The sequence below is a fragment of the Oncorhynchus clarkii genome, chromosome 5 (genome assembly GCF_045791955.1).
Source record: "Oncorhynchus clarkii lewisi isolate Uvic-CL-2024 chromosome 5, UVic_Ocla_1.0, whole genome shotgun sequence".
In the NCBI taxonomy this organism is placed as follows: domain Eukaryota; kingdom Metazoa; phylum Chordata; class Actinopteri; order Salmoniformes; family Salmonidae; genus Oncorhynchus; species Oncorhynchus clarkii.
This window is the reverse complement of record NC_092151.1, coordinates 69,639,348-69,667,172: the sequence shown is the minus strand read 5'-3', so window position 1 is coordinate 69,667,172 and position 27,825 is coordinate 69,639,348. Positions and strand designations below refer to the sequence as shown.

General features: G+C 42.1%; 1 protein-coding gene across 1 annotated transcript in view; it reads right to left on the bottom strand.

The window, feature by feature from the left end:
- The window catches only part of LOC139409744 (uncharacterized), a 100,201-nt gene that overhangs the window by 49,985 nt on the left and 22,391 nt on the right, over window positions 1-27,825 (bottom strand). The window contains exons 7-8 of the mRNA XM_071155131.1: window positions 23,115-23,180; window positions 9,834-9,957 (exon numbers count right to left, since the gene is read on the bottom strand). Of these exons, the coding sequence (XP_071011232.1) occupies window positions 9,834-9,957; window positions 23,115-23,180 (190 nt within the window). The remainder of the gene's footprint in view (window positions 1-9,833; window positions 9,958-23,114; window positions 23,181-27,825) is intronic.

The following is a 27,825-nucleotide window of genomic DNA, read 5'->3' as shown; positions in this document are numbered from 1 at the left end:
AATATATTTTGAGTTGTTTAACACTTCTTTGGTTATTCCATATGTGTAATTTCATAGTTTTGATGTCTTCACTATTATTCTACAATGTAGAAAATAGTAATAATAAAGAAAAACATTGGTACTGTATATATATATATATTTATATTTATATTTAGTAACTCAGTCCTGCTTTAAACCTACTCTGGAAAGTTGTAATAGTAGAATGCACAAGGTGACATTTCATGTTAGTCATTGCATATCTTTAGATAGCTATTTATATTTTTTTAGCCCATAGATATTGTTGTAATTTTTTTGTCACTCAAATATCACATGAACATACATTAGACATGGCAAAATGTATAGAATTGCAAGAAAATGTGGTTTAAAACCGCTACATTTTCTTTACACCCCATTACAAAATGTGTAGAATAAGCTTTAAACCTGCAAAATTCGCAAGATTTCACCAATGGTGGAAGGGGGGCCCCAACTGAAAAAGTCTGAGAACCCCTGGTCTAGGACATCTAAACTCAGCAAAAAAGAAGATCTTCATTGTGAAGGGTTTAAACACTGTTTCCCATGCTTGTTCAATGACCCTTAAACAATAAATGAACATGCACCTGTGGAACGGTCGTTAAGACACTAACAGCTTACAGACAGTAGGCAATTAAGGTCACTGTTATGAAATCTTAGGACACTAAAGAGGCCTTTCTACTGACTCTGAAAAACACCAAAAGAAAGATGCCCAGGGTCCATGCTCATCTGTGTAATTAGGCATGCTGCAAGGAGGCATGAGGACTGCAGATGTGGCCAGGGCAATAAATTGCAATATCCGTACTGTGAGATGCCTAAGACAGAGCTACAGGGAGACAGGACGGACAGCTGATCATCCTCGCAGTGGCAGACCACGTGTAACAACACCTGCACAGGATCGGTACATCCAAACATCACACCTGCAGGACAGGTACAGGATGGCAACAACAACTTCCCGAGTTACACCAGGCACGCACAATCCCTCCATCAGTGCTCAGACTGTCCACAATAGGCTGAGAGAGGCTGGACTGAGGGCTTGTAGGCCTGTTGTAAGGCAGGTCCTCACCAGACATCACCGGCAACAACGTCAACTATGGGCACAAACCCACTGTAGCTGGACCAGACTGGACTGGCAAAAAGTGTATTTCACTGACGAGTCGCGGTTATGTCTCAACAGGGGTGATGGTCGGATTCGCGTTTATCGTCGAAGGAATGAGCATTACACTGAGGCCTGTACTCTGGAGCAGGATCGATTTGGAGGTGGAGGGTCCGTCATGGTCTGGGGTGGTGTGTCACAGCATCATCGGACTGAGCTTGTTGTCATTGTAGGAAATCTCAACGCTGTGCGTTACAGGGAAGACATCCTCCTCCCTCATGTGGTACCCTTCCTGCAGGCTCATCCTGACATGACCCTCCAGCATGACAATGCCACCAGCCATACTGCTCGTTCTGTGCGTGATTTCCTGCAAGACAGGAATGTCAGTTTTCTGTTATAGCCAGCGAAGATCCCCGATCTCAATCCCATTGAGCACGTCTGGGACCTGTTGGATCGGAGGGGAGGGCTAGGGCCATTCCCCCCCAGAAATGTCCGGGAACTTGCAGGTGCCTTGGTGGAAGAGAGGGATAACATCTCACAGCAAGAACTGGCAAATCTGGTGCAGTCCATGAGGAGGAGATGCACTGCAGTACTTAATGCAGCTGGTGGCCACACCAGATACTGACTGTTACTTTTGATTTTGACCCCCCCTTTGTTCAGGGACACAATATTCAATTTCTGTTAGTCATATGTCTGTGGAACTTGTTCAGTTTATGTCTCAGTTGTTGAATCTTGTTATGTTCATACAAATATTTACACATGTTAGGTTTGCTGAAAATAAATGCAGTTGACAGTGAGAGGACATTTATTTTTTTGCTGAGTTTATATATAGGGCTATATATCAATATAGAACAGGATTATCTATTGTCACGCCCTGACCTGAGTATTCTTTGTTTTCTTTATTGTTTTGGTTAGGTCAGGGTGTGACATGGGTGACGTATGTGTTTTTGTACTGTGTAGGGGTTTTGTAGGTTTTTGGGGTCGTTTACTATCTAGGTGTTTATGTATGTCTATGGTTGCCTAGATTGGTTCTCAATTAGAGGCAGCTGTTTATCGTTGTCTCTAATTGGGAACCATATTTAGGCAGCCATCTTCTTAGGGTATTTCATGGGTTATTGTCTATGTCTAGTTGCCTGTGTCAGCACTAATATTATTATAGCTTCACGTTCGGTTTGTTGTTTTTGTATAGTTTGTTAAGTGTTCTTCGTCTTTATTAAAAAGTATTTATTCTAATCACGCTGTGCTTTGGTCTCCTCCATACGACGAACGTGACAGAATAACCCACCTTAAAAGGACCAAGCAGCGTGATTGGGAGGAACAGCGCTTAATGTACAAATGGACCCTGGAGAAGGACCAATGGGTAACAACCTGGGAGGAGATTGAGAGTTGGTTGATCGATCCAGGGAGAGTGCCAGAGCCTGCATGGGATTCTTTGGAACAGTGCGAGGAGGGATACAGGAGAATGGAGGAACGGCGAAGATATAAGGGTACACGGCTAGCACGGAAGCCCGAGAGGCAGCCCCAAGATTTTTTGGGGGGTGGCACACGAGGAGATTGGCTAAGTCAGGTAGGAGACCTGAGCCAACTCTCGTGCTTACCATGGGGAGCGTGTAACTGCTCAGGCACCGTGTTATGCAGAGATGCGCACGGTGTCTCCAGTGCGCATTTCTAGCCGGGTGCGCTATATTCCAGCTCCTCGCATTGGCCGGGCTAGCATGAGCATCCAGCCAGGACGGTTTGTGTCAGCTTTACACTCCAGACCTCCAGTACGTCTCCACAGCCCTGTACGCCCTGTTCCTCCTCCCCGCACTCGCCCCGAGGTGCGTGTCTCCAGCCCGGTACCGCCAGTGCCAGCACCACGTACCAGGCCACCAGTGCACCTCCAGGATCCAGTACTCCCTGTTCCTGCTCCTCGCACTCGCCCTGAGGTGTGTGTCCCCAGCCCGGTACCTCCAGTGCCGGCACCACACACCAGGCCTATAGTGCGACTCGGCAGTCCAGTACGCCCTGTTCCTCCTCCCCGCACCCGCTCTGAGGTGCGTGTCCTCGGCCCAGTACCATCAGTGCCGGCACCACGCACCAGGCCTACAGTGCGACTCGTCAGTCCAGAGCGTCCGGCAACAGTACCCAGTCCAGAGCGTCCGGCAACAGTACCCAGTCCAGAGCTTCCGGCAACAGTACCCAGTCCAGAGCGTCCGGCAACAGTACCCAGTCCAGAGGTACTGTCGGGTCACAGTCCGGAGCCTACCACGACGGGTCGCAGTCCGGAGTCTACCACAACGGGTAAATTACATGTTTATTCGGTCTTTATATTACTGTAGGCAATGCTGCAGCAAATGTAGGTCCCTTGAAACAAAGAAAAAAACTTGAGATGAGATGATAGGTCTACATGCATTGTGAACTGCGCTCCATACCGAGATGAGCTGTCTGTCCACACCCTGAGCGTTGATGATTCATCATACAGAGGCCGAAGAGAAACCATATTTAGACATTGCATATAATTTATCAGTTCCATTTCATGCCATGCTGTTCATATACATAATTTATTATAATTTACCATTTTTCTTTTAGCAAATATTTATCCCGGAAAAAGGGAGTGGTACCTGTACCCCCACACATTGACTTAGTACCGGTACCCCCTCTATATATAGCTTCGTTATTGTTATTTTATTGTGTTACTTTTTTACTTTAGTTTATTTAGTAAATCATTTCTTAACTCTTATCTTTCTTAACTGCATTGTTGATTAAGGGCTTGTAAGTAAGCATTTCACAGTAAGGTCTATAACTGTGTTCAATGCACGTGACAAATACAATTTGATTTGGTTTTATGGTTATGGGCGGTAAATCCCATTAAACTTGGTAACTGGGTTCCAGCCATTCAACCCTAGCCTGTACTCTCCCTCTCATTCCCAGCCCTGTAAATCAGGCCAGGGTAGCTCTTCTCAGGGTAGCTCTTCTCAGGGTAGCTCTTCTCAGGCAATGCATACCTTTAGAGCAGGGGTGTCAAACTCATTCCATGGAGGGCCGAGTGTCTGTGGGTTTTTGGTTTTTCCTTTCAATCTAGACAACCAGGTGAGGGGAGTTCCTTATTAATCAGTGCCCTTAATTAATCAATGGTGTACAAGGGTGTATTTCAGCTCTCCATGGAATGGGTTTGACACATGATTTAGAGGTACAGTGGCTATGTCTCTCATCACTCATGTCTGTTTAACGTAAAAACTGTAGTCAACTATAAACTTCAACTTAGTTCACAACAGTGAAAATGGAGATATGCATGTATCCAAAATGGGTGGAGGGCCTTTCAGCTGCTCATCAGTGACGCAAAGCCCAACTCAGCAGAGTTGACTGTGAACAGCTTAAAGAGAAATACTACTGGCGACAGCAACGCAATGCCAAGTTATTTTCGGAGTTGCTTTTTAGGGACCCCCATAAAGATTCAATTTACAGCCAAATTCACAAGGAGGTCAGCGCTGAGCCTGTATCCATTATTCATTGTCAGCCGACACATTTTTCAGTAATTGTTCATAACCACTGTGTCAGCAGTGGAGAGAGAACACTTCTTGCAGTCACTTAAGAGCCATGGCATGTTGGTGAAACTCTGCAGCCTACTCGGTTATTGTGACAAAAGAGCCTGATGAGATATATGTAATTACACTTTACTCGTAGTCTCATACCATATCCAGTATCCACCACTCACTTACCAAAAGTATATGGACACCTGCTTGTCAAAAATCTCATTCCAAAATCATGGGCATTCATATGGAGTTGGTCCCCCCTTTCCTGCTATAACAGCCTCCAATCTTCTGGGAAAGCTTTCCACTAGATGTTGCAACATTGCTGCGGGGACTTGCTTCTATTCAGCCACAAGAGCATTAGTGAGGTCGGGAACTGTTGGGCGATTAGGCCTGGCTCCCAGTCGGAATTCCAATTCATCCCAAAGGTGATCAATGGGGTAGAGGTCAGGGCTTTGTGTAGGCGAGTCAAAGTTCTTCCACACCGATCTCGACAAACCATTTCTGTATTGAGCTCGCTTTGTGCATGGGGGCATTGTCATGCTGAAACTGAAAAGGGCCTTCCCCAGACTGTTGCCACAAAGTTGGAAGCACAGAATCGTCTAAAATGTCATTGTATGCTGTGGCGTTAAGATTTCCCATCACTGGACTAAGGGGCCTAGCATGAACGGTTGTGCCGTTGTTGCTCCTAGACGTTTACACTTCACAATAATAGCACTTACAGTTGACTGTGGGAGTTCTAGCAGGGCAGAAATTTGACAAACTGACTTGTTGGAAAGGTGGGATCCTATGACAGTGCCACGTTGAAAGTCACTGAGCTCTTCAGTAAGGCCATTCTACTACCAATGTTTGTCTATGGAGATTGCATGGCGGTGTGCTCAAATTTTATACACGTGTCAGCAACGGGTGTGGCTGAAATAGCCGAATCTATTAATTTGAAGGGGTGTCCACATACTTTTATACATATAGTGTATGTGTTGAGTGTAGCGGGAGGACAATTGCATCTAGCGAAATATGATTCACAATGCAACTTTTATTTTAAATGCAGTAATCGTGATGAGCAAAATAATGGCAAATATTTTGATATTTCATATAGTTAGATACTTACCTTAAATTCCACACATAGCTTAGTTCAACATAGCTGCAGTAGAGTATATATCACACAAAATATATGACAACATGCCAGAATGTATTCAGATACATGTGCATTAGAGAGGTGCAAAAGTCAAATGTGCTCCACTGTTAGAATGCATGGGGACATCAGGGATTTTCAGAGCATGAGATTAACTATAACAAAGCCATTCTCGTGAGTTGTCTTTTTATGACTCCCTTAAGGATATTATTCTGTCCTTGAGGAACAACAGAGAAATAGAAGAGATTGATTTTAGATTGCTTTGATAACACACACACACACACACACACACACAGTCCTGGAGCTACAACTCTAGCGGTTAAGATCTAGAAGTTCAGCATAGGAACAGAAGGTTGTGGTGTAATAGCACTATGTCACTATGAGAGAGAGAGAGAGAGAGAACAAGGTCACTGCAGAGAGTCACTGCACAGAGTCACTGCACAGGCAAACTAAAACTAATCAAACCTGCCTCTTTATAGAGAAAGCATTTACAGTGGTTGCTTTTTCTGGTTTATATCTGAAACAATAATTCCGCAGGAACACCATGGACAAAAAGGAAATGGCAGTTTGCCCACTGATGTTCATTTTCAAAGATGGGACGCATTGTAAAGACTGGAACTCACAGTAGCTTGCTTAATTGCCATAGCTGAAGGCGCTTTTCTTGGATGAGAGCGAGGTTGACATTTACATGCTTAGCAAAACGTCTTTGATTACCTGTTTATGAGATACAAGATTTGATCAGAGTTTGGCAGATATTGTGAGACACACTGAGAACAACTCTCTCTGATTAGAGGAATACTGCCATCCACACGGCCAAGAGATTTCAGGTCCCCTACGAGCAGTGACAGCCAAGCAAAATGATTTACCAGTCTGCCAGTGAATTGTTATGATGAGGTTACAACCTTACAGATTACCACTGTATGTTTGTGAGTGACTGAGTGTGGGTGTGAAGCTGCACACAGAATGAATAAGACATCACAAGGTACAAATCTATATTTTTGGGACTATTGTGGTACCGATAATGACATTAAAAGAGAGAGACGGAGATGATAAACTCCAGCTCTTAGCTATTCAACAAAAGCATCTAGCAGAGCTTCCTGTAGATAGGGGAGTCGACAAGATAGTACCATCAGATAAGAACAATTACCAACCACTTCCACAGCAACTACAACAAACTTCTGTTGCATTTCTGGCTTCCAGTGGCAGAAACAATAAAACTTTTACTTTCCATAATAATACATTCTGTCCTGACAAAAAACTTGGGTGGTTTTATAAAAAGTTTAAGGACTTGTTTAGATTGCACGGCTGTGTGCTCAATTTTATACAACTGTCATCAACGGGTGTGGCTGAAATAGCCGAATCCACGCATTTGAAGGGGTGTCCACAATTTTTTGTGTAAATGAATATCTAAAACTTGAAACTAAGTGTTTCTCACTACCTAGATTTAGAGTGTGTGTGTAGTGTAAAGTTAATATGTTAATCAAAAACAGATCCAGAATGAGACTAACCATTTTCAAATTGTTAGTACAGACTAGGCATTCTACTACGCATGTAGCAATAGGGCAACTACATGGACACAGGATAGTCCTTAGTGTTATTTTCTATGTTTGCACCATTTCCTAACACCTTGAGTAATTGTTGTCAGATAACTCAACAATAATTATACAAAGCTAAGAGACCACAACCTTGTGGCATGTGGCATCCTGTTATTGTTCTGGCTAAGCCAACAGTAGCGACAGACTAGAACATCTCCAGCAGTGCTTTTGACACCGTTTCTGACATTGAGAATCACTGACCTGAAAAAATCAAATGGCCGCCCGTGTTACACACACAGTGGGATCCTGTGCCATCTGCATGAAGTGAAAAATCTACCATGCCACTTGCATCCTAACTCCCAGCATGTAATGTGACAGAAGACCGACTACAGAGACAGAGTAAAAAGGACAGTAATGACTGCACTGTCAGCTCAAACAGCAGTCATAATAACATTACAGTCATTTATTTAACATGGCAATCTTGATTGCTGTCCTTGAATTCTGACTGGGTAATCAACCTCAACGTTCATAACCCTGCCTTCAGCAGCCTTATCTAGGTCTGCCAACCAGGGACACAGTGGCTTTACATGCACCCTAGAGAGAGCTGCTATTCTCTCAGCCTCTAAGATGGAAATCCATTATGGATGATTATTTAAAGCGGCAGAGTTGTTGAATTATGACCGCATAGGTTTTTTAACTATCACGCCAGACCATTGTCTTACTTTTTCTATGCATTATTAATATATTTAAACAGAAGCCAAATCCAAGTAAGAAACCATATGCATTTTTAATGGATCTATATATCAGATTATTCATTTCAGTAGAAGTTAAAGGCGGCCAAGCCAACCTTAACAGTAAATCCTTGACTGGTGGCAATTAGCAGGCCAGCAGCTAACACACTTCCTGTCCCTGTCTCCTCTTAATGAGTTCCAGGCAGCCATCTAACTCATTTGCATATTCAATTGCAGGCTTGGCAGCCAGACACACATCTTCCTCAGACTGTTTAACATTACTCCTGACCCTTACAGCCTTACAGAACTGGAAACAGAGATGAAGGACCCAATAGGAGAGGATCTAGGAGTATCTGTGGATTATGTGTTACCCAAGGAACAGGAACCAGAGAGAGAGAGAGGGTGCATATCGGTGGATTGTGAACAAAAAACAACTATTATCACTAAAGTTAATGTGTGGTCATTGACTGTTTGATTCTATTACTGGCAGGGAAATCAAATAAAAGCCCTCCCATTACATTTGAATTATGTTGTACATTTAGGTGTGGAACACATTTCAGTAGTGCCTTATTCAACAGTGTCAGATCAGATATGTCCCCCAGTAAGTGTTGGGGTTTGGTCCTAGCTGATGTAGTGTGGGGCCTGGCCCTGAAAGAGGGTTGCCTGCCTGCCTGCCTCTGGATGGATCCAGCTGCTGCTTAGATGTGCTGCGATTCACAGTGTGACCAAACTGGAGACTGGGGCGGCTCCTACTGCAGCCCATAAAGCTGGCACACACAAATGATAAGCGTTCAAATTACAGATAAGCCCAGACGCCACGGACAAGGATAATACATCAATGAAGGTGAGTGATGAGGCCGATTTGTCCACTGATGAGACGTGGATGAAAACTAATGTCAAGTACCTAGGTGTCAGCTGGCAAGAGGACAACTCCCCTGTTTGATGAATGACTGAGCGTGGTTATTCATAGTATCAACACAGTGTTATTGATATATTCACACTACAGTAGATGATGTTTCTAGAATCAACTAGGCAGCGACTGGCACCGGCAGAGAGTGAAACCATAAATTAACCGCTAGGGTAAATCTGAGAAGGATCAAGGACTGTGACTGTTAATTGATATCAAATATTCCAGGTATTATATTAAGTTTGCCAATATCAAACAAAGGTCCTGTGGAGGTAATATAATCATCTAATCTTCTGCAACAATATCCATCACAATCTCTCAGAGGTGGCACTTTTTAATATGAGTTTTTATTGCATTTCTGTATTTGCATTCAACTACTGAGGGTATGAGACTTCACTCACAGGCTCTGGTATTTTCATTAAGATAAATAATGTGCATTTCATTCCTTTCTTACCTCGGGGGTTGAAACAAAGAGGTGTGCTCACATTGTGAGTTTCTTTGGCCTAATAAATCACATGTCAGAAACCATTATTATTTAATCATTACATCCCATTATGACTGCTGTGTCATCTCCCTGCCTTCATCTCTGTGGATGAACTTCTATTCATCTTTATGACTCTTTATGTAATCTAATGAAGCAGTCACCTCATGAGAATAATTAAGGTATAGCCGTAAACATGGGAAGGCCAAACTGAGCAGAATCCAAAACCCCCTTTACACTATAAAACACTGTAACATATACAGCATCGTTCAACATTGCCATCTTGGGAAATTGAGCCTATGATTTAAAAAATGCCTGTAATGAAATACATCCAGTTTCTCTTTGAATGCAAACTATGATATACATAATTAGCAACATTGTGCAGTGGATCGGAATCCCAGGATGACTTATTGAAACGGAACACACTTACTGTGATGATCAGCATGATGCCTTTCAGGAGGGTCAGTAGCGACGTGATTGGCTGAATGACCATCTGAGCCAGCAGGATTCCAAGAGAGAGTGTCCAGGTAAACCCAGGAATGACATAGATATGGCTGTAGGTACAGACAGACAGACAGACAGCATTAATGGCACACAATCAAAATAGCTCCCAAGATTAATAGACATTTCTTTCTAAAGAGAGACCATTATTTTTCAACAAAGACCTGTCTTTAGTTTCCCTTAATCAGCAGAAAGCATTAGTAATCACATAAAAAGAGCCTACAGATAAATTGTTGGAAGGCAAGCAATTTTGATATGCACACAAAGTAAATGGCTTGCCCTATGGACTATAGGCCTATAGTATACGTCTGTTGTCAAAGGCTACTAATGCCATTAATAAATATGATTAGCATACATAGTGGCATACAATGGCCTCATTTCTCACTCAAATAATTTGGTTTGGCCAAAATGGATGGTGGAGACGGTGGATCCCACTAAGAGGGACTGAAATAACCTATTGATTAGTGCCTACAAGGGGATCACTTGAAATTCACTGGGGTTTTTCTCTCCAATAACTGGCCTGCTCTCGGAGGCAATATCCAGCAGATATCCTAAGCCAATAACGTGTTCTTAATAAACCACTCAAGCATTCACATGGGCTGCACCCAGTCCAACTAGAAATAGTTACTCTGAATAATACACAGGTTATGTATTTACTGGAACAAAATAAATGACCTCTTCAAACTGATAAAGGTAATTACAGCCAAATTCCCATGCAGACAAAGAAAAAAACAAAGTTACAGAGAGCTCACTTTGACTCCACACTTGAGCCACCTTGCTACAGCTGCTACAATACAGAACACCCAGGCAAGTGTCCCTGTGCTCTTGCACTGCAATCAAATCAAATTTTATTTGTCACATGCGCCGAATAGAACAGGTGTAGACCTTGCAGTGAAAAGCTTACTTACAAGTCCTTAGCCAACAATGCAGTTTAAAGAAAATACCTAAAGAAGTAAGAGATAAAAGTAACAAATAATTAAAGAGCAGCAGTAAAATAACAATAGCGAGGCTATATACAGTACAGGGGGTACCGGTACAGAGTCAATGTGCGGGGGCACCAGTATCAAGGTAATTGAGGTAATATGTACATGTAGGTAGAGTTATTAACGTGAGTATGCATAGATAATAACAGAGAGTAGCGTAGGGGGGCAATGCAAAAATTCTGGGTAGCCATTTTTTTTTTGATGTTCTGCGTCATGTGGCTTGGGGGTAGAAGCTGTTTAGAAGCCTCTTGGACTTGGCTTGCCGTGCGGTAGCAGAGAGAACAGTCTATGACTAGGATGGCTAGAGTCTTTGACAAATTTTAGGGCCTTTCTCTGACACCGACTGGTATAGAGGTCCTGGATGGCAGGAAGCTTGGCCCCAGTGATGTATTGGGCCATACGCACTACCCTCTGTAGTGCCTTGCGATCGGAGGCCAAGTAGTTGCCATACCAGGCAGTGATGCAATCCATCAGGATGATCTCGATGGTGTAGCTGTAAAACCTTTTGAGTGTCTGAGGACCCATGCCAAATCTTTTCAGTCTCCTGAGGGGGAATAGGTTTTGTCATGCCCTCTTCACAACTGTCTTGTTGTGCTTGGACCATGTTAGTTTGTTGGTGAGGTGGACACCAAGGAACTTGAAGCTCTCAACCTGCTCCACTACAGCCCTGTCGATGAGAATGGGGGCGTGCTCGGTCCTCCTTTTCCTGTAGTCCACAATCCTCTCCGTTGTCTTGATCACGTTGAGGGAGAGGTTGTTGTCCTTGCACCACACGATCAGGTCTCTGACCTCCTCCCTATAGGCTGTCTCATCGTTGTCGGTGATCAGGTGATCCCTGTTGTGTCAGCTGCAAACTTAATGGTGTTGGAGTCGTGCCTGACCGTGCAGTCATGGGTGAACAGGGAGTACAGGAAGGGACTTCAACCCTATTCTTAGCCTATTGTACATACAGTATATGTACTAGTTAAAAATGTGACCTGAATAATATTCACAGATTTCAAAACATTATGCTCTTTCCATGACATAGACTGACCAGGTGAATCCAGGTGAAATGTTTAAGCTTCGAGACAATTGAGACATTGAGTCTGTTCTGCGGGCAAAATGGCGGGTACAACTCAATATTTATGTTTTGTACTCTCAGTGGACAGTGTGTACTGTAACAGCGTTTGATTGCAACTTTTGTCTATCCCCTCATCCCAGTATGACTTCAAAGTCAATGGACTGTAGCCTGTCTGATGTTACTGACTGAGGTTTTTTTCAGCCAAAGACAATATGTGATGAGCTTTGCTTTGAGGTTGTCCAGATGCATTAACAGAGAGTATAGTCGAGTGGCTGAATTCAGTCAACATTAAATAAATGCTTGGTTATGCATGGTATAAAATACAAATTTCTGTTACACCTGTACTATAAATGTATGTATAACTTTTAGCAGACAGATATGAATAAGTTATTTCATGCTTTGAATTCTGAAATCTATCGATCCTCCTTGTGATTTCTTGCTTACAGCATTATTTTCTTCCCCAAATATATTATCATAAAGAGCTCTTTCCATTGTTAACTGCTGAGCTGCTGAATATTACTGTGACAGTTATAACAGACAATCAATAAACCCCTTGTCTAAAGTCCAACACATCTCTTTGAAATAGATTTGCTTTGAAGGCCATGATTTGTCTGCATGTTTTCCCAAATGTGCGCTGTAGGCATGTGGGTACAGAGGGGAGGGTTTGCTGGGAGGCTGGGTGCAGCATACAGTACATTCAGAAAATATTCAGACACCTTGACTTTTTTCACATTTTGTTACGTTACAACCTTATTCTAAAATTGATTAAGTTGTTTTTTCCTCATCAATCTACACATAATATGAAGATGGCGCCAGAGGGGATGGCTGCCGTCTTATCGTCTCTAAACCAACCAGGCTATTGTTTGTTTTTTCGCATTGTTCGTAACTTGTTTTGTACATAGTGTTGCTGCTACCATCTCTTATGACCGAAAAGAGCGTCTGCGATTACTCACCTCAGATTAGACAAAGTGTTTTTCTTCAATGAGTCAGAGGTACTACAGACACCCGTCCAGGCCCAGATCCCCGGAATTCGCTGGAGAAGGAAACGGAGATTTCGTGGCAAAAGATCAGAGTGCCTTGTGAGGATCAGGCAACGAGTAGATAACCTGCCTTTGCCTTCACTCCTGTTAGCTAATGTTCAATCACAGGAGGAAAAAAATGGGACGAACTGAAAGCACTTATGTCCTACCAACGGGACATTAAAAACTGTAATTTGGGGCGGCAGCGTAGCCTAGTGGTTAGAGCGTTGGACTAGTAACCGGAAGGCTGCAACCCCCGAGCTGATCAAATACTTATGTCATGCAATAAAATGCAAATTAATTACTTAAAAATCATACAATGTGATTTTCTGGATTTTTAGATTCCGTTTCTCACAGTTGAAGTGTACCTATGATAAAAATTACAGACCTCTACATGCTTTGTAAATAGGAAAAATAGTAGGCAAAATCGGTAGTGTATCAAATACTTGCTCTCCCCACTGTACATACCCCAACCAGAAGCCATGGATTACAGGCAATATCCGCACTGAGCTAAAGGGTAGAGCTGACGCTTTCAAGGTTATAAGAAATCCTGCTATGCCCTAAGACGAACCATCAAACAAGCAAAGTGTCAATACAGGACTAAGATCGAATCGCACTACAACGGCTCCGACGCTCATCAGATGTGGCAGGGCTTGCAAACTATTACAGACTACAAAGGGAAGCACAGCAGAGAGCTGCCCAGTGACATAAGCCTACCAGACGATCTACATAACTTCTATGCTCGCTTCGAGGCAAGTAACACTGAAACATCCATGAGAGCATCAGCTGTTCCGGACGACTGTGTGATCACACTGTCTGCAGCCGATGTGAGTAAGACCTTTAAACAGGTCAACATTCACAAGGCCGCAGGGCCAGACGGATTACCAGAATGTGTACTCCAAGCATACGCTGACCAAATGGCAAGTGTCTTCACTGACATTTTCAACCTCTCCCTGTCTGAGTCTGTAATACCAACATGTGTCAAGCAGACAACCATAGTCCCTGTGTCCAAGAACACTGAAGTAACCTGCTTAAATGACTACCGACCCGTGGCACTCATGTCTGTAGTAGAGGTCGACTGATTATGATTTTTCAACGCCGATACCGATACCGATTATTGGAGGACCCCAAAAAGCTGATACAGATTAATCAGCCGATTTAAAAAAATAAAAAAAAATAAAAAATAAATTAAAAAAAATAAAAAAATGTTTTTTAATGTATTTATTTATTTATTTGGGGTGGCCGGCTAGCCTAGTGGTTAGAGCGTTGGACTAGTAACTCGAAGGTTGCAAGTTCAAATCTGTCGTTCTGCCCCTGTACAGACAGTTAACCCACTGTTCCTAGGCCGTCATTGAAAATAAGAATTTGTTTTTAACTGACTTGCCTAGTTAAATAAAGGTAAAAAAATAAATAATAATAATTGTAATAATGACAATTACAACAATACTGAATGAACACTTTTATTTTAACTTAATATAATACATCAATAAAATCAATTTAGCCTCAAATTAATAATGAAACATGTTCTATTTGGTTTAAATAATGCAAAAACAAAGTGTTGGAGAAGAAAGTAAAAGTGCAATATGTGCCATGTAAAAAAGCTAACGTTTAAGTTCTTGCTCAGAACATGAGAACATATGAAAGCTGGTGGTTCCTTTTAACATGAGTCTTCAATATTCCCAGGTAAGAAGTTTTAGGTAGTTATTATAAGAATATTTCTCTCTATAACATTTTGTATTTCATATACCTTTGACTATTGGATGTTCTTATAGACACTTTAGTATTTCCAGTGTAACAGTATTATAGCTTACGTCCCTCTCCTCGCCCCTACCTGGGCTCGAAACAGGAATACATCGAATATAACAGGAATACAACAGTCACCCTCGACACATCGTTAGGGGAACAACTACTTCAAGGTTTCAGAGCGAGTTACGTCACCGATTGAAACGCTATTAGCGCGCACCCCGCTAACTAGTTAGCCATTTCACATCGGTTACACCAGCCTAATCCCGGGAGTTGATAGGCTTGAAGTCATAAACAGCTCAATGCTTGAAGCACAGGGAAGAGCTGCTGGCAAACGCACGAAAGTGCTGTTTGAATGAATGCTTACGAGCCTGCTGCTGCCTACCACCGCTCAGTCAGACTGCTCTATCAAATATCAAATCATAGACTTAATTATAACATAAATATGTCATTAATATGGTAAAATCCGGAAACTATCATTTAGAAAACAAAACGTTTATTCTTTCAGTGAAATACGGAACCGTTACGTATTTTATTATGGGTGGCATCCATAAGTCTAAATATTCCTGTTACATTGCACAACATTCAGTGTTATGTCATAATTACATAAAATACTGGCAAATTAGTTCGCAACAAGTCAGGCGGGCAAAACTGTTGCATATACCCTGACTCTGCGTGCAATTAACACAAGAGAAGTGACACAATTTCCCTAGTTTAATATTGCCTGCTAACCTGGATTTCTTTTAACTAAATATGCAGGTTAAAAAAAATATACCTCTGTGTATTGATTTTACGAAAGGCATTGATGTTTATGGTTAGGTACATTTGTGCAACATTTGTGTTATTTTCACAAATACGCTTTTGTTAAGTCATCCCCTGTATGGCGAAGTTGGTCTTCACACAGTTCGCAACGAGCCAGGCGGCCCAAACTGCTGCATATAGCCTGACTCTGTTGCACAGAATGCAAGAGAAGTGACACAATTTCCCTAGTAAATTAAAATAAATTCATGTTAGCAGGCAATATTAACTAAATATGCAGGTTTAAAAATATATACTTGTGCATTGATTTTAAGAAAGGCGTTGATGTTTATGGTTAGGTGCACATTGGTGCAACGACAGTGCTTTTTTCGCGAATGCGCTTGTTAAATAACCGTTTGGTGAAGTAGGCTATGATTCAATGATAAATTAACAGGCACCGCATCGATTTTATGCAACGCAGGACAAGCTAGATAAACTAGTAATATCATCAACCATGTGTAGTTAACTAGTGATTATGTTAAGATTGATTGTTTTTTTTATATGATACGTTTAATGCCAGCTAGCACCTTACCTTGGCTCCTTGCTGCACTCGCATAACAGCTAGTCAGCCTGCCACGCAGTCTCCTCGTGGAGTGCAATGTAATCGGCCATGATCGGTGTCCAAAAATGCCAATTACCGATTGTTATGAAAACTTGAAATCGGCCCTAATTAATCGGCCATTACGATTAATCGGTCAACCTCTAGTCTGTAGCCATGAAATGCTTTGAAAGGCTGGTCATGGCTCACATCAACAACATTATCCCAGAAACCCTAGACCCACTCCAATTTGCATACCGCACCAACAGATCCACAGATTATGCAATCTCTACTGCAATCCACACTGCCATTTCACACCTGGACAAAAGGAACACCTATGTGAGAATGCTATTCATTGACTACAGCTCACGTTCAACACCATAGTGCCCTCAAAGCTCATCACTAAGCTAAGGACCCGGAGACTAAACACCTCCCTCTGAAACTGGATCCTCGACTTCCTGATGGGCCGCCCCCCAGGTGGGAAGGGTAGGTAACAACACATCTGCCAAACTAATCCTCAACATGGGGGCCCCTCAGGGGTGCGTGCTCAGTCCCCTCCTGTACTCCCTGTTCACTCATGACTGCACAGCCAGGCACGACTCCAACGCCATCATTATGATTGCCAATGACACAACAGTGATAGGTCTGATCACAGACAACGATGAGACAGCCTATAGGGAGGTCAGACACCTGACCGTGTGGTGCAAGGACAACAACCTCTCCCTCAACATGATCAAGACAACAGAGATGATTGTGGACTACAGGAAAAGGAGGATCGAGCTCGCCCCAATTCTCATTGACAGGGCTGTAGTGGAGCAGGTTGACAGATTCAAGTTCCTTGGCGTCCACATCACCAACAACCTAACATGGTCCAAGCACACCAAGACAGTCATGAAGAGGGCACGACAAAACGTATTCCCCCTCAGGAGACTGAAAAGATTTGGCATGGGTCCTCAGATCCTCAAAAGGTTTTACAGCTGCACCATCGAGCGCATCCTGACGGGTTCCATCACTGCCTGGTATGGCAACTGCTTGGCCTCCGACCGCAAGGCACTACAGAGGGTAGTGCATACGGCCCAGTACATCACTGGGGCCAAGCTTCCTGCCATCCATCTATACCAGGTGGTGTCAGAGGAAGGCCCTAAAAACTGTCAAAGACTCCAGCCGCCCTAGTCATAGACTGTTCTCTCTGCTACCGCACGGAAAGCAGTACCGGAGTGCCAAGTCTCGGTCCAAGAGGCTTCTAAACAGCTTCTACTCTCAAGCCATAAGACTCCTGAACAACTAATCAAATGGCTAACCATACTATTTGCATTGCCCCCCCTCTACACTGCTGCTACTCTCTGTTATTATGCATAGTCACTTTAATAACACTACCTACATGTACATATTACCTCAATTTCCTTGATACTGGTGCCCCCGCACATTGCCTCTGTACCGGTACCCTCTGTATATAGCCCCGCTATTATTATTTACTGCTGTTCTTTAATTATTTGATGTTCTTATCTCTTACTTTTGTTTGTATTTTCTTAAAACTGCATTGTTAATTAACGGCTTGTAAGTAAGCATTTCACTGTAAGGTCTACTACACCTGTTTTTATTCAGCACGTGACAAATACAAATTGATTTGATTTGTTTTGATAATACCCCATAATGACAAAGCAAAAAACGTTTTTTTTTGCCATTTTTGCAAATTTAAAAAAATAAACTGAAATATCACATAAGTATTTAGACCCTTCACTCAGTACTTTGTTGAAGAACCTTTGGCAGCGATTACAGCCTTGAGTCTTCGTTGGTATGACGCTACAAGCTTGGCACACATCTTCAAACATCTGCTATCTGAGCAGCTAACCGATCGCTGCAGCTGTATATAGTCTATCGGTAACTAGCCCACCCAATTTTACCTACCTCATCCCCATACTGTTTATATTTATTTACTTTTCTGCTCTTTTGCACACCAATATATCTACCTGTACATGACCATCTGATCATTTATCACTCCAGTGTTAATCTGCAAAATTGTAATTTTTCGCCTACCTCCTCATGCCTTTTGCACACAATGTATATAGACTCTTTTTCTACTGTGTTATTGACTTGTTAATTGTTTACTCCATGTGTAACTGTTGTCTGTTCACACTGCTATGCTTTATCTTGGCCCGGTCGCAGTTGCAAATGAGAACTTGTTCTCAACTAGCCTACCTGGTTAAATAAAGGTGAATTATTTTTTATTTTTTTAAACACCTGTATTTGGAGAGCTTCTCCCGTTCTTCTCTGCAGATCCTCTCAAGCTCTGTCAGTTTGGATGTGGAGCGTTGCTGTACAGCTATTTTCAGGTCTCTCCAGAGATGTTTGATCGAGTTCAAGTCCGCGCTCTGGCTGGGCCACTCAAGGACATTCAGAGACTTGTCCTGAAACCACTCCTGCGTTGTCTTAGCTGTGTGCTTAGGGTCGTTGTCCTGTTGGCAGGTGAAACTTTGCCCCAGTCTGAGGTCCTGAGCCCTCTGGAGCAGGTTTTCATCAAGGATTTCTCTGTACTTGCACCGTTCTTCTTTGCCTCAATCCTGACTAATTTCCCAGTCCCTGCCGCTGAAAAACATCCCCACAGCATGATGCTGCCACCACCATGCTTCACCGTAGGGAAGGTGCCAGGTTTCCTCCAGATGCGAAGCTTCGCATTCAGGCCAAAAGTGTTCAATCTTGGTTTCATCAGACCTGAGAATCTTGTTTCTCATGGTCTGAGAGTCTTGAGGTGCCTTTTGGCAAACACCAAGCGGGCTATCATGTGCCTTTTACTGAGGAGTGGCTGCCGTCTGGCCACCCTGCCATAAAGGCCTGATTGGTGGAGTGCTGCAGAGATGGTTGTCCTTCTGGAAGGTTGTCTTTCTGGAAGGTTCTCCAATTTTCACAAAGGAACTCTGGAGCTCTGTCAGAGTGACCATTGGGTTCTTGGTCACTTCCCTGACCAAGGCCCTTCTTGCTCAGTTTGGCCGGGTGGCCAGCTCTAGGAAGAGTTGATGGTTCCAAATTTCTTCCATTTAAGAATGATGGAGGCCACTGTGTTTTTGGGGACCTTCAATGCTGCAGAAATGTTTTGGTACCATTCCTCAGATCCTGTCTCGGAACTCTACGGACAATTCCTTCAACCTCATGGCTTGGTTTTTGCTCTGACATGCACTGTCAACTGTGGGACCTTATAAAGACAGGTGTGTGCCCTTCCAAATTATGTCCAATCAATTGAATTTACCACAGATCAACTTTAATCAAGTTGTAGAAACATCTCAAGGATGATCAATGGAAACAGGATGCACCTGACATCCATTTCGTGTCTCATAGCAAAGGGTCTGAATACTTATAAGGTATTTCGGGTTTTTAATTTATTTAACCTTTATTTAACAAGGCAAGTCCGTTAAGAACAAATTCTTATTTACAATGACGGCCCACCCCAGCCATGCCCTAACCCAGACAACGCTGGGCCAATTGTGCGCCACCCTATGGGACTCCCAATCACGGTTGTGATGCAGCCTGGAATCGGACCAGGATCTGTCGTGGCGCTTCTAGCACTGAGATGCAGTGCCTTAGACCGCTGCGCCACTAAAATTTATAAAAAACTGTTTTCGCTTTGTCATTATGGGGTATTGTGTGTAGATTGCTGAGGATTTTTAAAAATGTAATCAATTTTAGAATAAGGCTATAACGTAACAAAATGTGGGAAAAAATCAAGGGGTCTGAATACTTTCCAAAGGCACTGTAGGCTGTGTGGGGAGAGTGACAGTGTGAAATAATATCATCCACAGGCCAGATGGGAGTATTGACAGTGTGGATTTGTCTATAACATCCTTATTTCTGCACGCTGGAGCTAACACCACACCAGAGTAGCATGATAGGGCATACCGCCATAAGGGAAACAAGAACCATTCTTAAAACCTGGACTCTGAATCACTGAATCGCTCACTACAAGCTCACTGGAAAAGAAACATCTAAGGCTGGCTTTTACTAACTAATGAGAAATATAGCAGGAAGCTAAATAAGAAGATAATGAACTCACCCCTTTTAAATCATAAACTATACATTTTTGCATCACAGAAAAACAATAAATAGCTCTCAGGAATAACTCTGAATAGCTTTACAACAGTAACATCCCCCATTAGTGTTACTCTTATTACTTACTGACTTACTACTCTTGGGCAGTTTGGCTATTCAAATCCATGCCATTTCAGACTAAACAGAGGCAGGAGGATATATGTTAGTATGATAATAAAGTGAGGCTAGATGTCTGTGTAGATTCATCAGCCTGCCATCCCAGGGCCCCTCTTCACAAAGCACTTTTCAAATGAAATACTCTAGCAGGCCACACCAAGAGGAGAGGAGGAGATAGCAGTAAGCAGTAAGCAATAACACAGCTCAAAGCGTTTAGGGATAATTTTCCCAGATAAATAAACAGATTAATTATTCATATCCGAGGAACTTTAAAGTGCTTTCATGGTTTGGTTGCTTGGTAGATAAATGGATCCTTTCAGCCTGATAACAGAGTATTATTTCTTGTTGTGGAATTTGTCTCTAGTGTATGTTTTCAGAGGAAAGCTAGAGGAAGTGCTTTAATTAAAATGAAAAAGCTCTGTACTCCGAGCTCCACCTAACTCAAGGGCAAAAGGAACATCAGAGCAACTTTTAAGAGGTAAAAGGCAAGTTTAGGAGATCAAATCCTGTTGTGATTTTAGATAGCCTCGGTGATTTACCTCACACTCTTTCACATAAGAGGTTAAGATATTTTCGAATAAAAAATATAAACATGCAAACAAACAACTCATCAAACCTGGGAATACAGTGTGTGAAAGTCTATACATAGAACTAACTATCCTTTTCCTCAAACATTATCACCATTTCCCATCAGAGGCCCAACAGAACTGGCAAAAGAGATTGAGATACGCAATTATCTCAAGGACAGACCCAGCAGAAATGACAGAAACTAGCACCAGGTTGCAATTAGAGGCACTTTTTTATTGAATTAAGATACCGTATGCTGTTCTTGGAGAGGCTACCAGAGTCTGCTTATTCAATATTCCTGTTTATGTGTGGAGCTAGTGCTGAATACTGATGGCCACTTTAACATGGAACCTGACAGATACTGACTTGAATTTTACCGGTTATTTTTTGAAAGGGCACCTTTGATTTCATTTCTAAGATGTTGGAGAAAAAGAAGCACCTATTTTATATGTTGTCATATGAATAGATTAAAGAAATACAATTTATTTTTCATGAATATATGACAATGTGAATCTTGATATGTGTAGTGAGAAAAACAAAAATAATGTATTCTTTATATCAAAAAGATTTCTCAGATATTGTATAAAGTATTATTTCTGTTTTGTTCTTCTTGTAAAACCGGTGTTTATACTGAAAAAGAGACCCTGCCTTTGGGCAAGATATAATGAGTGCATTTCTAAGTTGTGGTGTTTCAAGTTGTGCGAAAATACATTTTTATCGTACAGACAGAGGCCTTTCAGTTACGACAGTAGTTACTGGAGAAATCTAAAATATGAGTTAAAAGTAAAACATTTAGAGTAATGATAAAAGGGAATGAATTATTCAAAGCAAAGCTTTCTAAAGACTAAGACTTTAAAGAGAAACAGTCTTACAAAATTACAGAAACATGAGGAGCGATATTCACAAGGACCTACTGCCCGAATCCAATAAATATAAAAATAAAATACAAAAAGCCACAATGTTTTATGTTCGTGTTTAAACATCATGGTATAGTCTTAATTATGCTTTCCTTACATATCGACAAAAATGTAAGACTTACTATTAAAAAACATTGTGTTCTAATTTGCTTGAGGTGTGCAGGTACATACACACTGAGTGTACAAAACATTAGAAACACATGCTCTTTCCATGACAGATTGACCAGGTGAATCCAGGTGAAAGCTATGATCCATTATTGATGTCACCTGTTAAATCCACTTCAATCAGTGTAGATGAAGGTGAGAAGACAGGTTAAAGAAGGATTTTTAAGACTGGAGACAATTGAGACACGGATTGTGTATGTATACCATTCAGAGGGTGAACAGGTTTGATTGTGTCAAGAACTGCAAAGCTGCTGGGTTTTTCACGCTCAACAGTTTCCTGTGTGTATCAAGAATGGTCCACCACCCAAAGGACATCCAGCCAACTTGACACAAGTGTGGGAAGCATTGAAGTCAACACGGGCCAGCATCCCTGTGGAACGCTTCGACACCTTGTAGAGTCCATGCCCCGACAAATTTAGGCTGTTCTGAGGGCAAAAGGGGGTGCAACTCAATATTATATCTTAATGTTTTATACACTCAGTAGATAACGCTTAATGTACTAATGGGGAATGAAGCATTCCAGGGACCGACCAGGACCAACTCTGCTTAGCTTCAGCAGCATGCCACCCTGCATCCCTCTGCTGGCTTTCTGCTGAAGCTAAGCAGGGTTGGTCCTGGTCGGTCACTGGAATGCTGCTGGAAGTGGTGTTGGAGGGCCAGTAGGAGGCACTCTTTCCTCTGGTTAAAAAAAATAATATATCCCAATTCCCCATGGCAGTGATTGGGGACGTTGTCCTATGTAGGGTGATGTTAAATGAGTGTCCTGACTTTCTGTTATTCACTTATTGTAAGAGAATGGGTGTTAACCCCAGTGTAATGGCTAAATTCCCAATCAATTTACCTGGGAAATTATGTAGTGACAGCCATTACGATATTCTCAAAATAGTCTAGTGTTATAACAGCACAACTCAAGCTAAGTGTTATGTTTGAAGGCTGTCAATTGCACTGCCAATAAGATAAAGAAGACCTTGTTAGCCAAATGGTCTAGCTTTACTGATATGGCCCTAATCCTAAAATTTGAACCCTAATTTACCCCAGTTAATCACTCATCTGGCCTATTGAAGTCATAATTGGCAAAGACAATGAGAAGTACTTACACCTCAAAAGGGGTAAAGAGTAAACAGTAGAACATGGAAACTACCCACACACTATAATGAGACAATATTTTGACCATTATGATATGTCTGTCACTGCCCTTGTGTTTTTTGCCACTGCAGACTTACCTCACATGTAGAAGAGCGGCGTAGGCCTCACTGCCAGCTAGGACATAGCTGATCCCAATAGACACACTGAGAACAGAGAGAGGGGACTTGTTATTTATAAGCCCTCACTTCATCAAACTAATTAGTGTCTGTTTCACTCAAGTGTGCAGTGACGAGTTACCGGTACTCAAACTGACATCAAGCAGGAAATCTGTTCTGTGCACAGTGCCTTCAACAGACTGAGGTAAAGTTACCACAAGACAAGTACCTTGGACTTCAAATAAGTGACAGAAAGACAAGCTCATATCTTATAGATAGATATCTTACAGTTTTTTTTTTCACATCGGAAACAACGGTATCATCTTTGAGGGTGTGACATGTGAACATTGTGTTTTGAAAGGCTTCAGGCCACAAAATCGAATCATGGAGCAGGAAAAAACATCAAATTAAGAAGATGACGTTTTGATTTGTGACATACAGTAGGCAGAGTGAGGATGATAAAGGATGGTGAAGAATGAGCTAGTTGATGATGAAGGAGAATGAGATACTGTATAGATAATGTAGATGCTGGGTGGGAAGAGGGAATTGACTTAACAATGCTGTCTATCATCCCAAGGCCACCGTCAGCAGGCAGCACTATGCAGCAGCAGTGTTGAGGTGTAGTGATGGTTGTTTTAGGAGCAGGCAGGGGGAGGAGGGGAAAGAGGGGTCACACAGCTGAGCATTGATCGACTACTAAGCCCCTTGAACACAATGAAGGGGGTATCGATTGAGAAGGCGTTAGTGAGAGCTGTCTAAATGCTGATAACAAGGCCCATTCCATCAACAGAGAGGGGGCCAGTCCAGAGTAATAAACCAAACATTACACTGAAGATCACTGCCGACAGTTTGGTTAGCGCTTGTGTCCGGTGGCGTGATTCTCATTGACAAAAAAACATCTGAAAGGGAGCAGTGGTTCATGTACTGTATTTATTCTTTAACCAGGCAAAATAAAAAGGCACATATGCTTTGGTATCAAGGACTGAAAGGCCAGAATATTACGGTATAAACTCAATGACACAAGATAAATCAATAAAATGGAAAATAACAAGGTTTTTGAAGCTTTAAGGCATACTACCTACCACATAGGACCAATGTTCTGAATGGTTTATTGATCAGAACAAAATAATCTCATTATGCAAATCCAGCGTTATAAATAATGCCACCTACAAAATGAAGTCAGCTGATTAATGCTCGTTTCCTCATTTGTGCAGAATATATTTGACTGGACGGGCCATTATTTTGAGGAGAAAAATAAGAAGTGTTCGTTAGGAAAGACATGACATTTCACCTATAAATAACTGGCGGCTCCCCGCCAGTCTAGAGGGCACGGGATGGATTAAAAATCCACTTAGTGTTCTGATCCTACAAGGTCAAGTCTTCCCCTTAGTCACAGACAGCAGAGGAAAGGGAGAGAAAGAGAGAGAGAGAGACCAGCGATAACGCACTCCAGTGCCTCGCCTTCATTAACCTTTTTGTCTTTATTAAAAGATCTTCATCAGCCCAGCGGGCTGGCCACTGGTGACATTTTAGGAGTTTCCATGTTAACTCCCGAGAAGCTGCAGGGTCCCAGCAGGTGTGTCCTTCCTTCCCCTGAGGCTGTCTAGGGCTGTCTCTAGGTCTTCCTTAAAACATTAGTACAGTGGCTACTCATTTAAAAGTTGCGTCATACCGCAGTATAGCGTGCAATACATTTCAATATAACAGAATAGCATGTTTTGAGTTTAATTTATCTGTGCTTAGCAGCTGAGGCTTCTTTGAGTGCACCATCAACTTGTTAATTTATCAGACATCACTTGCGTATTGTTAGGTTCTAAATATCAAAGTAAGAAACCGAAGGACACTATGAAAGCTTAAACCAAGTTTATTCCTCACAAAGGATCGAAACAGCTGAACAGACAAAGACATGGTTCCACCAGAGGTGGTATATATACCCCAATTTGGGGTGGAATCTCCTCCTTCTCTTAACACTACCTTCTCCCTTAATTTGACCTGACCTCGACCCCCTTCATCGCTAATCCACGGCTCTCTCCCCTTATCAGTGCCTGCCACATGTGATCGTTTTACCTACACTCAGTACAACCAAGCTTAATTGCACTGATCATATACATTGCTTCTACAGATAACCATTAACTTCAGGTGCAGACCCTCTAGACCCTAGCACTCAATATTTCAATAGGATACCTGATAATTAACACTACCATATCCGGACAGAATGTAAACGCTATACATTCCCCTCTCTCCCTCGACGAATAAGAATATTTTATATTCTCAGAACCCAACAGTATATTCAGTGTGACGCTCCTGAATTTGTCTGAACCGTCTCAGTGCTTCTCCTTCCAATAGGGCGCTTCCCCTTCAATTCCCAATTAAATAGCCTGCATCAGCTGAGCAAAAGTGGGGTTTGTGATGGTAGTGCGAATGAGGATGTGTTCAACCCTCAGTTCTGAAGATTCTTTACTCCGTTTGTTTTGTTGTATTTAAAAGTCTTGTCTCAAGTTTAACCAGGATCAACTCATTGCTTCCTTTGGACTACACATCTCAGTTGGTCTCCGCTGGTTCTTCATGGCCTTTCTACTCTGTTGGCGGATTGGATTGTCTGACTTACTGACTGACTACAACTTTTTTTGCATACGGTATTTTATTTGTTTTGGTGTGGTAATATCGTGATGATTTATGTGATCAGTTGTAGTTGATGACATATTGAGATTTGATAGTCTTTATGGTTGTGTGGTAAAATAGTTTGATATTTTGATTGTATGAAAAGAGACGCTGGGTTTACGCTACACTTGTATGAACGGACAAACATTGCGTGACTAAGGTCACTTGAGTTCCCTGAACTGCTTTACCGGGCTGGACTCTTTTAGGCCCAAGGTACAGGACTTTTCTGTAGGAACCAGAGATCATTATTTGTTATATTATTATGTGTGTGTGATAATTTATGTTGCTAATACAACCCAAGCAAAATAACACATTTGTTTTGAAGTTATGTCCAATGTCTTTTTAATTGGGTCTTTTTTATTGGTGTAGACTTGACGGACCAGACGTCACTCATTCCCTCCCAAACCAAAAGGAGAAATCAATATTTTCTCTGGTAGGCACAATCTACCTGACACCCGTTACATCAGTCAACACATATATTTTAAGAATATAATGGAATGTAACAGAATGTTTTTGATTCTCTTACAATAAAAACATTACAGTGTAACACCAGTTATATTAAGTAATAGGCTACAGTCCAGTTACAGATTCTTCTGACAAATTAGAAACAAAAAAAGATGTGTCTTTTTCCGGGTGTGCACGTGGGACAAAGGAAGAGCAATTCTTACACAATTGTTCTAAATGTAATCATCCTCTTTATCATTCAGTTCCTTCAAGTGCACAATTATCAGTTTCTATCTGGTTTCTATCACCTATTCATCAATTCATGTCATTCATTCAATGAGGAGAGAGACACATTAGCGCCTGGGTACCAACGCTTTACACATTCACATTTTGACAGTTGGAATTTCATGACTTTTCTATGACTTCTCCATGACTCTTAACTAAATTTCCATGACCAACAATTGGCGCTTACTTTTTATGTACATATAAAACAGTAAGTGTAATATGGTATCGACAGTGGGAGGCTGCTCTCTGAGCCCTTGTACCATCTCCTGTCGTTGTGCAAGGCACTTAACCCCCCACAAAGTAAAATACCTGTTAGGCAATTGTATAAAACACGTGTGGCCAAACCTCAGTCTGGAGAGCTACTGCTGTCTGCTGACGAGTATTTTTCTCCGCTCATACAGGAGTCATAAAGGCTTAGTGTACTAATTTGGTGGATTTTTGTTTTCTTTGATATATCAGGGGGTGATTCAGCACCCCTACTTCCCGTGGCTATGCGAACATATTGAGTTGCAATGTCCCATAGATTGGTAACCCAAATCGACTGGAAGTATCTATACTGAAAACAAATAAACGCAACATTCAAACATTTTAAGCTTTTGGATTGGATTTTTTATGGATTTCACATGACTGGGCAGGGGCACAGCCATGGGTGGGCCTGGGAGGGCATAGGCCCACCCACTTGAGCCAGGTATACCCACTGTGGAGCCAGGCCCAGCCAATCAGAATGAGTTTTTCCCCACAAAACGGCTTCATTACAGACAGATATACTCCTCAGTTTCATCAGCTGTCAGGGTGGCTTGTCTCAGACGATCCCGCAACTATAGAAGCCGGATGTGGAGGTCCTGGGCTGGCGTGGCGTCACGTGGTCTGCGGTTGTGAGGCCGGTTGGACATACTGACAAATTCTCTAAAATGACATTGGAGGCGGTTATTGGTAGAGAAATAAACATGAAATTATCTGGCAACAGCTCTGGTTCTCTGTGTTTGGTGCCGACAGGGATGGACGCCTCGCTTCGCGTTCTTAGGAAACTATGCAGTATTTTTTTTTTACGTATTATTTCTTACACTGTTACCCCAGGAAATATTAAGTCTTATTACATACAGCCAGGGGGAACTATTGGATATAAGAGCAATGTCAACTTTCTAACCCTACAACCAGGAATACGACTTTCCCAAAGCGGATCCTCTGTTTGGACCACCACCCAGGACAATGGATTGGATCCCAGTAGGCAACCCAAAACAACTGTGCCGCAGAAGTTGCAGATGGAGCGGTCTTCTGGTCAGGCTCCGTTGAAGGGCACATC